The sequence below is a fragment of the Lynx canadensis genome, chromosome A1 (assembly GCF_007474595.2).
Source record: "Lynx canadensis isolate LIC74 chromosome A1, mLynCan4.pri.v2, whole genome shotgun sequence".
Lineage (NCBI taxonomy): Eukaryota > Metazoa > Chordata > Mammalia > Carnivora > Felidae > Lynx > Lynx canadensis.
Window position 1 is genome coordinate 176,109,763 of NC_044303.2, and position 15,505 is coordinate 176,125,267.

At 39.2% G+C, this 15,505-nt stretch overlaps 1 protein-coding gene across 3 annotated transcripts in view; it reads right to left on the bottom strand.

The window, feature by feature from the left end:
* CPEB4 (cytoplasmic polyadenylation element binding protein 4) overlaps nucleotides 1–15,505 on the bottom strand; it is a 66,205-nt gene that overhangs the window by 25,190 nt on the left and 25,510 nt on the right. For 2 of the 3 annotated variants that reach the window (XM_030327427.2, XM_030327418.2), the window contains exon 3: nucleotides 818–868. The exons of the other annotated variant lie outside the window; for it this stretch is intronic. In XM_030327427.2, coding sequence (XP_030183287.1) covers nucleotides 818–868 — 51 coding nt within the window. The remainder of the gene's footprint in view (nucleotides 1–817; nucleotides 869–15,505) is intronic. 3 annotated transcript variants of the gene reach the window in all.

Below are 15,505 nucleotides of genomic sequence, written 5' to 3' on the forward strand. Positions count from 1 at the left end.
TTTAGTCAGGGAATACTTCTTCAAGATGGTGGGACTTAAACTTTGGCAGATAGAAGGCATTGTGAACACACAAATTTAAGATCCCTATTCAATAGTGGATGAGTAGAAAAGAAGTAAATATGTCTTTTGAATTCTACCCAATTAAACGATAGTAGAACAAAACATACACTTTTTGATTCTTTAATTCCTTCTACGAGTAGATGCCCCTTCCTGGTGAAATTTAGTCTGTTTCAGCAAATGCGCATAAAAGAGAACTTGATAGTACAATGGGGTAATATTTAGAACCAGAAAGGAGAATTTACCAAAGGCACTGTAAAGGCCAATAAAACTTCATCCTTCTTGTTCTCATTAGACAGCCAACAGTGAATGACCTTGTCCTTCACAATGTCAAGCCCTGTGGTCTCAGGCTGCTTTTTCTGGTTTCAGATCTCTGATTACCCTCCTTTTCCCCTGGAACATTTTTCTAACTACATGGAAATGGTTTTTATGTTGACATTTCAAAGGTCACTCTACAGAATCTAAGGGTAGATTAAACCGTTCTTTATGTATCAGTATGTGATTCTCATTTATCCTGTCACCAATTTCAAGACAGAGAATCAGTTGGTTCTCAAAGTTTAAAAAGTTCCTGCCACAATCAGGAGGAAACATAATTATTCATTATACAGCTAATAGATTAATAGCAACTTGCAATTATGATTACAGAACAAACTAATGTCATTTTTTCCACCGGTCAAAGCATACCTACTATATTTTCTCATCTAGGACTAACTTGGTTCAGTTCTGTGAACTCCACTAGGGTAAATCAATTATCACTTACCATTAATAAGCAGAGAGCTATCGGATCCTGGATATGAATAGTTTAGACGACCTGAAGGTAAAAGAAGGCCGTTACTAAATTTATTTTTTTCATAGATGGTTTAAACGTATTTGTAACAAAGCTGAATTAATAGCTTTAATAGGTAAGGTATTTTTAAAAAGCTTTATTATGGGATAAAACTTTGCTGTGCTAATGAACACAATGAGTCAGAGGACATGTCAATCAGCATGTTCACAAACATCCAAAAAGGGCAAGTTTGAAAGTGGGAAAATAAAATATCCCTCATATTTAAGTATTTGCTCTCTAATTTCCAAATTCCCACACAAAGTAATTTCCTTTATAACATTATGTTCTAACACAAACTCATCATGATAGTTTTTTTGCTCCATAAGTGTGAAAGTTTTCAGGTGTGCAGTTTTTTTGTGCTTTTTTAAAAGTACGTAAGTAGCAGGAAGATTTCTCTATATAATTCATAACAAAAGCCCAGGCTTATAACTACATGTACAGACACACTAATAGGTTTAAATTCTCATTTGGGAGGAAATGCACAGAAGGTAAGCAAAACATATCACTGTACTTACATGTGACAGAAAATATCAAAGCCCAGAGCACAATGCCCAGAGCACAATAGGTGCTCAATAAATGCCGGGTTGGTTTACTTCTGATTTTGAGGTGATTCAAAATCTAGTTTTGAACCTACAGTGGACACCCAAGATGTCCATCAAAAGAGAAGTTGTGTTGGCACTAAAATTTTTGGAAGCCACAGCATCTTCTAAATTGGTAGCCACAAATAAAGGGAGGGAAACAGCAGTGGGGTGGATCTCTCCATTTATAAGGAATTACATTTCTGTTTTGGAGGAGTTTCTAAATATCTACACCACATAGTACCATGTACTACTTCTGGGTACACACCATACCCCTAGTTCTACGCTGTAAATTATAAACATTATCGGGGCAACAGTTTTAAGTCTCCATATTCTACACGTTCATCTGCACCCGCCTTCCTAAGAATGGTGGAAAACCCTCTACAAGTCTAAAGAACGAATAGGAGAACGTGACTGTTAATTATCTACCATGGTCAGCACTTTGTAAATCGGGGAATAGTGTGAGAATTTAAAACTGACTCCTAACTACAGACATTTCATTAGGAAATAGCACACTAAACTCTAATCCCACAGAATCACAGCAGACTCTCCGAAGGTATGGAAAAGTGGGTAAGCAGAGGTTCTCGCACGCCTTAAGGCTGAGGCAAGCCTTCCAACATGCCAGGAGGCCCTATCTAGCTCCAGGAAACACTATGGGAACCAGAGCTAATATGTGGTCCTATCGTTCCACCAGCCATATATTCACAACTCCTCAGAAAGGAACTTTAGGCCTCATCTATCTTTCGATTTCTCAAATTCTGCTTCTTTGAAATAGTCTCCAAAGAAACGACCTCATGCCATGAAAAAAGAAAAGTGTGCTCTATTGCTAATAGCTTTAGTTAACCCATGTCCAAAACTTGGGAGTCTAATATGAAGCAAAATCTGAACTTCGTAATTTTCCTATACTTTAAGGCCAAATACAAGGATTATTATTAAGTTGTTAATTATTTCACTTAAATTTCAGTTTGCTCCTAGTTAGACTGAAGCTAGGGATGGAAATAGGAAAGGAGGAGGTAAAAGTTAATTCTGATATTCAACTTCTTCATGAAAGTTGGCTCAATTATTTAACGCTAATATACACAGCCAAGTATCCAAGTCGGGCGAATTCCATCTAAACTGCTTTTAACTATAAGCCTGGATTGTATGATCTGTCACAAGCATTTTTTTTCTTTTTTTTTTTAAAGCAGAGAGTGGTGATGCTGGAAAAAGAACATGACCTTAACTGTTAAAAAAGTTAGGAGCGGGTGAGTAGTGTTTCTGAATCAGTTAACTCAAAGTAGCAGCTGATTTTCTGTAACGGAACACATGTATAAATTTTATTGCTGCAAAAACCCTCTAGTAAATAAGAGAACTATGATACATACCATTTTCATTTACCATTTCATTTTTTAAGTTGATGTAAGTCAACACAGAAACAAAAGTATTTAACTATATTAATCGAAGTTAAAAGGAAATGTTTTACTTCTAAGAAGATATTCTATTTTTTTTTTTTTAATGCTAACATTCCAGGTGAAACCAGAACTGTTCCATATAAACTAAATGCCTCTTATCTGATGCCGAGAAGGGATAATCAACAATGAGAAACCAAAAAAGACAAATGACCAAACTGGCTGGCCCAGTTTACACAAACCAAGTTCCACCTTATCAGAAACTCACCTTTTGGGTATCTCTTTTAAGGAGAGAGAGATAAGAAGAATATTTCAACTTGACAGGCACAAAAATGTCCTTAACTCAGTTCCCAGAGTTTGCCTCAACGCACAGCTTCTGAGGAGATCCTACCCTTTACCGCCAAGGTAGGTGACCTTTGACACCTTTCCTGCTCTTCCGACTTCTGAATGCAGTAACTCTACCCTTCAGCTGAGACAATAGGGCACTGAAGAATCAACAGCCAAGTTCATAGTTTAACTCTGAAAGTGATACTTGTTTTTAATTTTCTAACTTGGTCTTGTGATATGAGTCCTGTCAAGCTGGAATCAATTTTGGCCTCCAGGTAACAAATACACCTGTGACGTTTTGTTAACCAATCAGTAATGTTTTCTACTTCAATTCAGAAAATATACGCAATGATATTTTTTTTCAAAAAACTTTTTTTAAAACTTCATAATGCTTCCTTAACCTGACTGCCCTACCCTTCTGTAAATTCTTTCTACAATTAAAATATCTAGAGTCATCCATTGATGACATCCATTATGGATGACACGTATCACTTCCTTTCTGGAAATCTTCCATAAACTCTCATTTTAAGTGCCATGGGACATTCAAGTCTTCCATAAGCCTTTTCATTCTCCTTGTACACCCTTCATTTCTGTGCTAATATTCCCTCTGTTCCACGGATGCCAATTTTTACAGACATTTCTGCGGTTTCTATTCCACAGCTAGATCACTGACAATCCCTTCTTTTGTCTGACAGTACTCTCTTCCTTTGTTCCCAGGGGAGGGGATTTTTCAAATCTTTTCTTTTTTTTCTCTCTTCAGATTCACCCTTTTCCAGTGCAACCTTCCCCAAAAGGCAACCCCCTTTCTAGATTAACTCACTAAGTTTTATTTCTAACTATGTTGCAACAGCCAACCTTGTTAGGTAATCATCTAAATTTCTTTTTTTTATCTCTTTATCATAATAGCCCCCTTTAAGAATTAGACTTTTACCTAGGTACCTTGAGTTTCCTGTTTGAGTACCAGGTAAGCATTCAATGAGTTCATTCCACTGAAATTAAAATACCAGCATTTTACAAATGAATAAAGTGAAGTAGAACAAAAATAAATGAGCTATCTGAATATGAATATAATCCAGTGTTTGTGGGTTTTGTTTGGTTGGTTTTTTGATAACTCATCTATCTATAAATATAACCCAGGTTTTGGCACATTTAGAATTGAATTTCTCAAGGGAGAAGGAGGACACTGGGATTTCAGGCAAAGTGAACCTACTGGATAAAATTCAATCTTGGAAGGCTCTTAGTATTGATTATGTTATGAATATATAGAAATACTGCCTGGCTAGCCATCCTAATCTTAAGAGGGATTATGACAGAAAAATAGTAGTCCCTGGAGACCAGCTGGGGCATTTGGAGCCAGGAGCCCGGCATACATCATGCAGAAGGCAGAGACTATATTTGGTGCTATGACTCAACCTAGCCAAATACAGGCAACTGATACAGTGTGAGACTCTGGGGAACTACACTACCAAATTCTACAGCTCGGAAAAGATCTGTACCCCAGCTAGCCAATTTTATGCCAGGCATTTGCAAGTTGCAGAACCAATATTTACCAACCAGAATAAGAACAGCTGATGGGGGGGTGGGGGGGGCAGAAGTACCCAAAAGAACACTATGTACTATTATACTAAGACGAAAACTAAAGTAACCTCGTCAATGAGATGAAAGGAGGAAGGACTAGAAGGAGATACTCTGATACATTAGAGTATATATATGTATGCATTACTTTCAAAATTAGAGAAAAAGTTATTTTCTAAAACATTACCCAGATATTACTGCTACTGATGATTCGGCAGGAAATAATAAATGCTACTATTTCAAACACAGAAATATGCATATACAAACACCGAAAAATGTCAAATGTTCTATAGTGCTATTCGATTTCATGCCACAACCTTCTTTTTCAGTCATGCCAGCATTGTCAGTGACGTGTGTAGGCTAAGGAATGATAATACGGGATAACTGCAAGGTTGCCCAAAATACAGCCATGCAGTCCTATATAAAGTAACGAGTGATGTAAAAGTCTAAGTTTTTTTGATTGACTCACCCTACAAAAACCTGGATACTCCGAGGAAAAGAGAAGGGTTTTCAGTGGACACCATTAAAATTTTCTAACAGGAAAAGGATAAGTATATAGGCTTAGGCCCATTCCTAAGGCAGAGTAAAGATTTATACACAGTACCTACATACATAAACATACATATACACTTGTTGTTTCACTGCAGTGTCCCTGCTAATTTTCCTTAGCTCACATTTAAGCAAGTCAAAGCTATACTGCCACCAATGAGTTTTTAAAGGAGGTGTTGTTGCTCTACCTGCCTTTCTACATCTGCGGTTTTTACCAACACTGCCTGAGACTTGCAGCAAGATGGCGCTGTGGGGACCTAGACAACACAGAGCGAGGCTCAAAGAGATGTACAAAAAATTCAGTTTCTGAATACCAAATTTATACTTAGATGCAGAACACATATCAATAAGAACTACTGTAAAATGTGTTCAATATGTTCTATCACTTAATCGTGTAATTATTTTTACTAATGCATTCCACTGACCTTATTCTACCCCCTAACCTATCTGTGATACCACCAGCCTCCAGTAAAGATGTTTCCATGCGAAATCACAAAGGAGGAACTGGCTGGGACTGACATCAGTTGGAGAATCTTGCCCCTCACCCATCCAAAGAGACATTTAAATCACACACAGACACACTTCACGCTAAACAAAACCCTTCTCTGAGAAAGAGCTGGCTTTCACTTTAAAAGCCAGGGCTTATTAAAAATTCTTGACTTCTCTTGCCTATCTCCCCAGGTTCATCTTTCCACACTGCCATTTCCCTTCCCACATTAGCTAGTCCAGAACTACTGGCCCATTAACTTTTACTTCCGGGTTCCACCCTCTGTCTGGAATGCCCTCCTCTCTCTACTCCCAATGTCTCACCACTCAAGCCACCACCCTTCTGCCCAGGTAGCTTCTCACCTATGGGAAGTCCTCCCTGCCTGCCCAAACCACTGGCTCTCTGGTTCAGACAACCTCATGCACTCCATACAAACACCCTTTACACGATATTTGAATTACCTATCTCTAAACTCCCTCTTTCTCTAAGGCAACAAAATCTTTCAGGACACATTTGGAGGTCTTGCCTCCCAGAGCTTCGAGCAAAGATGCTCCATAAATAGCTGAAGCAAATGAAGCAAAGCCAGCAATTGGTGGTCTCTCTGCCCCGGAACATGCAGTAGAAAGGGTAGAGAGGCAGACCAATTCCCGTCTTGTGAGCTAGGTCGAATTACGTAGCTTTTATGAGCCTCGGTAAAACAAGTATTTCCATTTACTTTGCAAGGCTGTTGTTGAGAAATTCATGACACAATTTTTGCAGAATGCTCAGAAAAGTCCCTGGTACAGAAGAGGTGCTCTATTAACATTAAATCTTTTCCCCTCTGAGACCACAAGCCAGAGATAACCAACAATCTTCCACTTATGAAAGAAAGAGGAAGGATTTGTTTTAGCCAAATAAGATCCAAACTGAAAACTTGGAGAAGGGAGTGGCCATCTGGGGGATTTTTCAGCTTCAGAGAGATGAGAGCTTGCTGGTGTTCTTGGTTACAAACGGATGTGATTCTTTGGGGGAGCGAAGGGGGAAAAACATCAAACTCCTTACCTTTATAATAGCCAGATTGGCAAAGTAGCAGAAGTGTTTTAGGAAATGAAAATTGAAAATTCAACTGAAAAATGTTCCTTATAAAAAAAACCAAGGACGTCTTCCTTTTGTACCAATGCCTCAAATTTATTTTTCAATCGTGGTAAGAGATTGTAATAGTGGCCAAACAATAACATTTATCCGTAAGACAGGGAAAGTCAAGGGGTAAGTTTCCATAGACTATAGAAGGTTTCCCATAAAAAAGAAGGATGGCTTTGACTGGAACTCAGGGCAGGTACAAAGTTGCAAGACCTAACAAAAAGCATCTAAGAATTTCAGGCAGAAGGGGATGTCTAGAGAGAAACTAGCAAACAGCTGACCCAATTAAGGAATTCAAAAGATTTCCTACTGCCAGTAAACCAACAACGAGCCGGCAAGCAGGAAGGCTATTTTTATCCCTGCCAGAGGCCTTCTGACTCTGGATGCTACATTTAGAGGACAGAGCAACAAGATAACTTGCCTTAAGAGGATGTTATGATAACCAGTGATTAATCGCAATTTTTAAAGCTTAAAAAAACTAGGCATAGTTTTTGTCCAAATTTGAATGAACAAAAGCCAGTTTGAAAAACAAAAACAAAAAGATAATATAATGGAAAGAAAAGTGGAAAAACAGACCAACGGGTAGTAAAGTTTTAAGTAATCCAGAAAAAAGCCAAGGCAGTAAATTGAAATTCTCCTACCTTGGCAAAAGTTTGATTAAGAAAGGCATGTGTTACAAGAGACACATTTTAAAAGAACCAGCGGATAAACAATTAGCGATCTGACCCCAAGGTACAAATGATTTTGAGACACGGCTCTCTGTAGTGACATGAACATAAAAGATCAAGACAAACTTATGAAATCTCTAGATGCCAGAAGCCAAGTTGCTTGCAAATGATTGAGAACTTTAGAGAAGAGTGATAAACTGCTCCTGAAACTGATTACTGAAGTCCAACCCCCAAAAAGCAATCGGCAGAGTCATTAACTGGCTTTCTGCATACATACCTATCCTCAACTCTAATCACTTATTTTTTTAAAAAAATTTTTTTAACGTTTATTTTTGAGACAGAGAGAGACACAGCATGAACGGGGGAGGGATAGAGAGAGAGAGAGACACAGAGTCAGAAGCAAGCTCCAGGCTCTGAGCCATCAGCCCAGAGCCCGACGCGGGGCTCGAACTCGCGGACCACGAGATCGAGGCCTGAGCCGAAGTCGGACGCTTAACCGACTGAGCCACCCAGGCGCCCCATCTAATCACTTATTTAATATAAAGTCTGATGACTTTATTGAACCTTAATGAAGAATGCACTTGAATTTCACACCTGATGTAATTTCACCTTTTGTGGTTTCTCAGAAGGCCCAGTTTTTATTTTCTTCTATCGATATTTAAGGCACTGAGGCTTCCTCTGCCTTACTAGCCTTCAAAACTAAATAATAAGCAAGCTATTATTCCAAGATATCTGCTAATTATTTGAAGGATAAGATGCATGAGGCCAGGAGTCTTTGCTTTTATTCCCTGATATATCCCAACGGCCTAAAATAGTGCCTGGCACATGGCTGTTTCTTGATATGTATTTGTTGTATGAATGGCCTCCCACAGCTTTAGATTTTATATCCAAAGTGGTTCACAAAGTGAGTGAAGATGACCGTGGGGCAAGACAGCGGTGTATTTGAATCACTTGGAGAATACGCATGCTTCAGTCTCATGACAGACCTGGTGAATCAGAATCAGGGAAAATAAGCCACCTTGGAAACGTTCCCTCAGTGATCCTATTTTGACCTCTACCCTCAATAATGTAACCTTCAGTAAGAAACCAGCAGATTTGAGATCTGAATCTTTTACAGTACATTATGATAAAATGCAGATCTTCAATTCTGACCCAGTGTCCTAAGTAAAAATTAAGAAACGTTAACGCCTATTCTCTGTCTAAAGCATACTAAAAAAAAAAAAAGAAGAAGAAGAAAAAAAAAAACGTTCAGGCTCTTTTTATGTTTTCCTCTTAAATGCCACATAATAAACACCCAAGCTACTAAACCAGGAACCAGGAGCTCTGTGTTCCTTTCTAGGTACCAGTTAGTTGAGTGATGAGTGACTTTTCCAGAAGCTGTTGTGTCTCTCTGAACTTCAACTTCTTCAACTGTAAAATGGAGATCACAAAACTCACATAAAAGGTTATGGTAAGGATTTAAGTTACATAAATCCCAGAAGGGGCACAGAGTGAAAGTCAGAGAAACAGTATCAGAAGGATGAGCTCTTCCACTTGGAAGTGGTTGTTAACACTGCTTCCTACACAGAATGTCCAGGTCTATCTCAAAAAAGAAAACCGTAGACTGGCATCAAATGTGTCCTCTGATCTACTACTACCTGGTGCATAGAGTGTGCTCAAATATTTGTGGAACTGGAATATAAGCAGGAGCTCAAACCGTGGGCCTTAAAGAAGGCTGTCTCCCCCTGCTATCGGGGGCTGCCATGCTACCCAACCCCAGAGTGCGTGTGCCCCTTGTCGCAGGGCTCCCCCGGACCCTAGCATTGCACCAGACGTAGTCTAAACAGCCCACGCTCCTAGCCCTGCCTCGTAGGGCAAAAAGATGGTTGTAGACGTCAGAGACAAAGTCCCAAAGTGCTATTTTGGTGGAGCTAATAATCTAGGGTAAGGCAAGTTCAGCTCCTCATTCCTCTATGTCTCCATCCTCACCATCTCCTCTATTAAATTCCTCCTTACGCTACACTCTTTTTGGTAACGGGGTACATTCCAATGGCAGTTTAAAGAAGAACAATTAGGGGCACCTGGGTGGCTCAGTCAGTTAAGCGGCCGACTTCAGCTCAGGTCATGATCTCGCGGTTTGTGAGTTCGAGCCCCGCGTCGGGCTCTGCGCTGACAGCTCGGAGCCTGGAGCCTGCTTCGGATTCTGTGTCTCCCTCTCTCTCTGCCCCTCCCCTGCTCACACACTGTCTCTGTCTCTCTCAAAAATAAACATTAAAAAAATATTAAAAAAAAAAAGTTTCGGAGAGCCTCCCCACCACACTAACAAATGAGACCCCCAACCCCCGCTCCCATGAATACTACCGGTAAAACAACAACAAACCACCTTAATAATAGAAGGCTACTATGAATTTAGCAACACCTTGAAATGTATTTTAATTACATTACATCAGCATCCACATGCTTCTGAAAGACAATCCTGCATATGTAAATGATATATCTATCACCTAACTGGAATGCTTAGTCCTAATGGGTTCATAGGGGCCCCATCAAATAATTCTCATGGTTCAAGAGGCCCATGGTCCACAAATTGAGAACAAAAACATTCCATGACGCCAAGTTTAAACAAAGGCTTCCTAAACATAATATTTTTAGGCCTATCTCAAAAAGAAAAGATGCAGTCTAAAAACAAAGCCTTCATTCAGCTGACTACATTTATTTGATTCCTGGTATACCCTTTCTACAACTAATCAGTATAAAATACTGCCACGCCCAAACCCACACGAAACCCATTCGCTACTTTTCGTCATTAAACTACAAAACTCTGCAATTTTGTCACTTAGGAACACCATGTCAGAGAGACTTTGTGGAATTGCTAACAGTAGTTTAAAGGTCATGGTGTTCAATCCTTCCATTCCCAGGGGAGGAAACCAAAATCTAGAGAGAAGTGATGGACCGAAGGCCTTATTACTGCTAATGGCAGAGCCAGGTTGGAGCACGATCCTAAATGCTTCTCTTTTCACTCCTCACAATTTGGGAAAGTCGGTTAGAAGGTAACAACCACTGATCGTTTACAATAAAGAGATGGAGTGGCTAATTTAAATACCCGTATTTAATGAACCATACTAGGCATTTATTATTTGGAATATTAGGGCCAGTAGAAGTTAGATTTTTTTGTTTTAAGTTCTTTATACTTCAATTAATCACGACTGCTCTTCAGAATTGAGATTTGCACTTATTGTGGGTTTCTTGAGAATGAAAAAAGGGTCCTCTAATTGGTTGATTCCTCCTTCTCTTTCCCGATGTATAGCAACTGGCATCAGCCCAACTGGATTCCAAAGAGATTATGGAACTGCTTTCCCTTCAGAGTTCCACTAACGTTCTTAATTGACTGGTTACCAGGTAATACCCAGAATAAAACAAAGCCTTGCTTTTAGACCAGAGCGCACTGGCGTGGGACTGAATTCAGAATCAGTCAATTAGACAAAATAATGAAGCCCAGAGGCAGCCTGGCCATCTCAATACCTGATTCAAAGAGTAGTAACTAGTTCAAAATTAGTTAAAAAGTACTCCTTTTGCAAACTTTTAGCGCTGAACAACAGACTCTCTCTTGTGAGAGTTTTCTCTCTTTTCCATCTTGTAACTTTAGTAATGAGGATAGTGGCAACGTGAGGGGGAAAAAATAAGGAGCTGTGGGGTAGAGAAATTCAGCGTACCGGGTATATATATATAGGTGCTAAATGAATCACCTGCATACACTAGTCATGTGGAAATTCCATGCCTATCAAGGAAGAAATAATTTTGTGGCACAACTGTGCAACTGATCTGTCCTTCCTGTCACTGAACTGAACGCAAAGAGAATCTTGGATATTTTTATGACAGCTCCAAGTTGGCAAATAACATATTCAAGGATTATAGATCACAGGGTCAAGGAAAAGTCTTAAGATCTTTGCAGACTGCTCCCTATTGTATTACCCCATTATCAAAAGACTCTTCGTTATGTAGCTATTAGTATTCAGGGCTGGTTTACTACCTGTCACGAAATAAGAGAGCAAGTCCCCTCTCCAGAGAATTTTAGAATATAGAAGGGAGACCAAAAGTACTAAGTGACACTACCAAAAGGTGCACATATACTATTATTTATTTGGATGCAGGCATGAACAAAATGGATCTCTATAAATATTCTGGACTTCCTTCTACTATTTTTCTAGTGTAGGAAGCTCCCTAATACGTAACGCTGGCAAACTGTTGACAAAGTCTGAAGACTTTACTGCTTAAATATCGTTCTGATTACATTTCTGAACGAAAAAATAATATTATTGCCTGTCCATAAGGCAATACCTATACTTACTAAGTTGTACACAACACTGAAAGGGTAAAACAGTGCAGAAAAGCACTTGTTAATTTGCTACCTGACTGCTGCCTTTCTTTCCCAAGTTACTATTTTCTTGTTATTTCTAAGTGTTAACTGTCAACGTGTAGTTGATTCCATCACCAGTCCCTGCTCTGAACGTACATCCAACAAAATTAAGCCACAACAGCCATAAAATATGGGAGCCTTAACACAATTGTAAAGGGCGGGGGGAAAGGTGACGAAGTTAAAACCTTCTTTTAAAGAAATGTTTCGGATCTTTAACCTTCTATAAACAGTTCACTCTCACCCCCCCCCACCCCCCGTGCCCCTTTACCCTCACCTCTCACGCAGGTAAAATCAGGAGTTTAACAATGTTTTAAGAGGATCACTGAATTTTCATGGACTCAAAATAAGATTCCTTGTGCTCCATGCTCAGGATTAAGAGGACGGCTTAAGTAATTCTGGACCCACATCATGGATGACATAAGACAAACTCCCCCTTTGTGACAACTGCTTACACGATTTTCAGAACAAATAAAAACAAAAGTCAATATTCTATCACAAATGTGTGGAGGGTGCAGGGCAAAGAATCTACTTACCACGACATGTTATGTTAATAAACTGGGCAGAGGAGGGTCTGGACACAGCGCAAGGAGTGTTTACTATGGACAGAGCGGGTTTCAGTTCAGAGGCTAAAGGTCCAATGCTCTGTTCATACACATCACATTTTGTTCTCCCAGCCATCCCCACCACCCCCCCCCCCCGAAAACAAAATAAATAAACAAAACCAAAAACAAAAGCAATCCCCAATCTGAAAAAGTGAAGCCGTGCTGGTCAAAATCCACACCTTTGTAAGCTCTGCCTACACAGTGCTTGAGGAATCCATCAGATCCTGACCGGTGGTAAACCAGAGAGCGGACAGTGGTTTACAATTAAGAATATACCCTGCGTCGGTGATACAAAGGAAATCACGCCCCGCTACTTTGTCCTCTCCTGGCTCACAAAAGAAGTTACCTCAACACAGAAGCCCAGGTCCCATCCTGCGGCACCGCTAAGCCAAGCAAAAGAGAAGGAGTGTTGAGGATGTTCCATTTCAGCGGTCATAAAAGGGAGAGAGCGAAAGGAGAGGAAACCGCTTCGTTTCATTTCTAAACAGCCACACACACAGTTCACTGCAGTCGAGTTTAAATTGTATTTTTTGCTATGTACTTAACTCTATTACTCACGAAGCTTCTAGAAGCAAGACCACGTTCTTCTCTCTGGAGGCCTTAGCCACTCCCCTGCCATGCTGCTCTGAGTTAACTTGGTATCACCCAAACAGAGCAAGAAGGAACCAGCCGAGTTCAGGAAGGATCCCGCCCGACTTTCAGAGCAGCTGCCTGGTGGACTCTGAATCTTCAAGACGGTAATATTTAAAGATGCCCCCAATTCACCAGAAGACATCTGACGCCAAGTAACAGTCATTTACTTGGAAGGTGAAATTTGATTAAGAATCACGAGCAAAATTAGCTGGTTTGCACTATCCGTTTCTTCTTTTACGGTACTTTGTATCACGCTCTGTTAAATCTCCCTTAAAGGAAAACGTTCATCTTGTCCTTTACAAAAGCAATGGAGGCGTGGGGTGCAGAATTGCCACAGGCAAACTGATTCAACTGGGATAAAGGTTAAATACTACAAGAAATGATATCCCCTCACTACCATTTGAAATAAATCATTTTAACATTACAGCAGCGGAACTTCTTTTAGTCAGAGCTCCTTTCTTTTTTTATAATTTTACTCACTCCAAAATTCAATTTTATAACAATGATATTAAATGTAGTCCTATTTTCAACAACTCTCATAAAAAGTTCTTGGAGCTATCTCAAGTATACATAAAGTCACTCTGCAGTATATGTTCTAAAACATCTGTATCAGTTTGCAACATCTGTTCTTTAAACTACGGAATTAGATGGCTGCAATTTGGAATATAGGATTATTAAAAGAATTGGGTATCAAAGAAAAATGTAAGGCTTCCTGGCTCTTTTTTATGGTATCTATTTTTAAGTAGCACTAACTTTATCCTCCCCCCTACTGTAAGGAATTTAAATTATCCCAAAGGTCATTCTCTTACAGCGACATAAAAAACTTATGCAAAATAAATGAAACAGGCTTTGTGTACTCAACTTTCAACAGAGTTTCATGATTTTCTTCTAGAGAGATCATTATAAATTCTTTTGCTTAGCAACAAAGAAATGAGGCACAGATGGAATCATCACTTGCCTACTCATTTAAGCATTTGTTTCAAACAAATCCACAGCAATGAAAAATAGTGGGGGGGAAGGGCCCCCAGATTTAATGTGTAATAAAGAAAGAAAAACGTATATCAAAAATATTTTAAAACACAAGGTCACAATACCTTTGGCAGCCGGGAATTGAATACATCGCGTTTTTGGAGTAGATCCAGCTCTCAAAATAAATTCTTATTAAATGAATGCATGAAGCAAGTGTGGCAGTAATGTCTAAGTGTGTAACATACTCCCACTACTTACTCTACATATGCAATAGATTTCTTGGGCACCACGGGATATGTAAAAAAAATGGCACTTGAAACAACTTGCACTTCTGAATGCAATCCTTATTGCTTACATTCAAGTCAAGTATTTAAGATGCCTGAAACTCACTGGGTGGATACTTTTAGTCCCTCTTCCAAAAATGAAAGCAAGATACATTCTGTAACAATATAAAGACAAGAAGATTCCAATTTCACAATATTCTGAGGAAAAAATAGGATGATATTCTGACTCATAATTTAGTTAGTTGATACCTGAAGAACAACTATAATGTTTTGATAATTTACAGATTTGCCTTTATTCTCGCAATAATTTTGCTGTCTCATTTGGCTTTCTAGTGAAATGAAGCAAACTATATACTAAGTTGCTTCCATATACAGGATTTAAAATACTCAGCCACTATTATGAAACTGTGGATTGTTTTACTCCATCTGACATCTGATAATTTTCAAGTACTATTTCTCTCTTTATTCCAGTGCGGCCTCCCTCTGCTTCCTCTCCCTAACAGCTACTTTTTGGTTTACATCTATACTCTTTCATTCCCTTCCCAGACAGAAAAGGAAAAAAAAAAAAAAAAAAAAAAAAAAAAAAAAAAGGCTCCTTAATCATCAGAGGTCTTTCCTACCATACACTGAATATAATACCATTTTGTGAATCTTTTATTTCACTGTGTCCAGCCCATGCTTCAGAAGGCTGAAAACAGATGTGCTCGCATGTGGTTTTAATATATTTCACGCTACTCCATTTCTAAACAGTAAGTACCAATTTCACAGGCAAGAAAAAACACAAATAACAGTAAGATAGAATATCCCCCCAAATGATCAGCTGACCACCTACAACAGTAAAAGATTCTTCTGTCCAGGTGAAGAAAATACTTGATAAGCCTAATAATTCTGTGGCAATGAGCAACCTGCCACTGGCAGATCAAAATTCAAAATCTGTCAATGGCTCACGCTCTTAGCTTACGAGACTGGGTGTGCAGTAAAGAAAATGAAATCGGTCTCTGGGGAAAGGCTTCTACGGACTATTACCGGCATTGGTTATGGAGAATG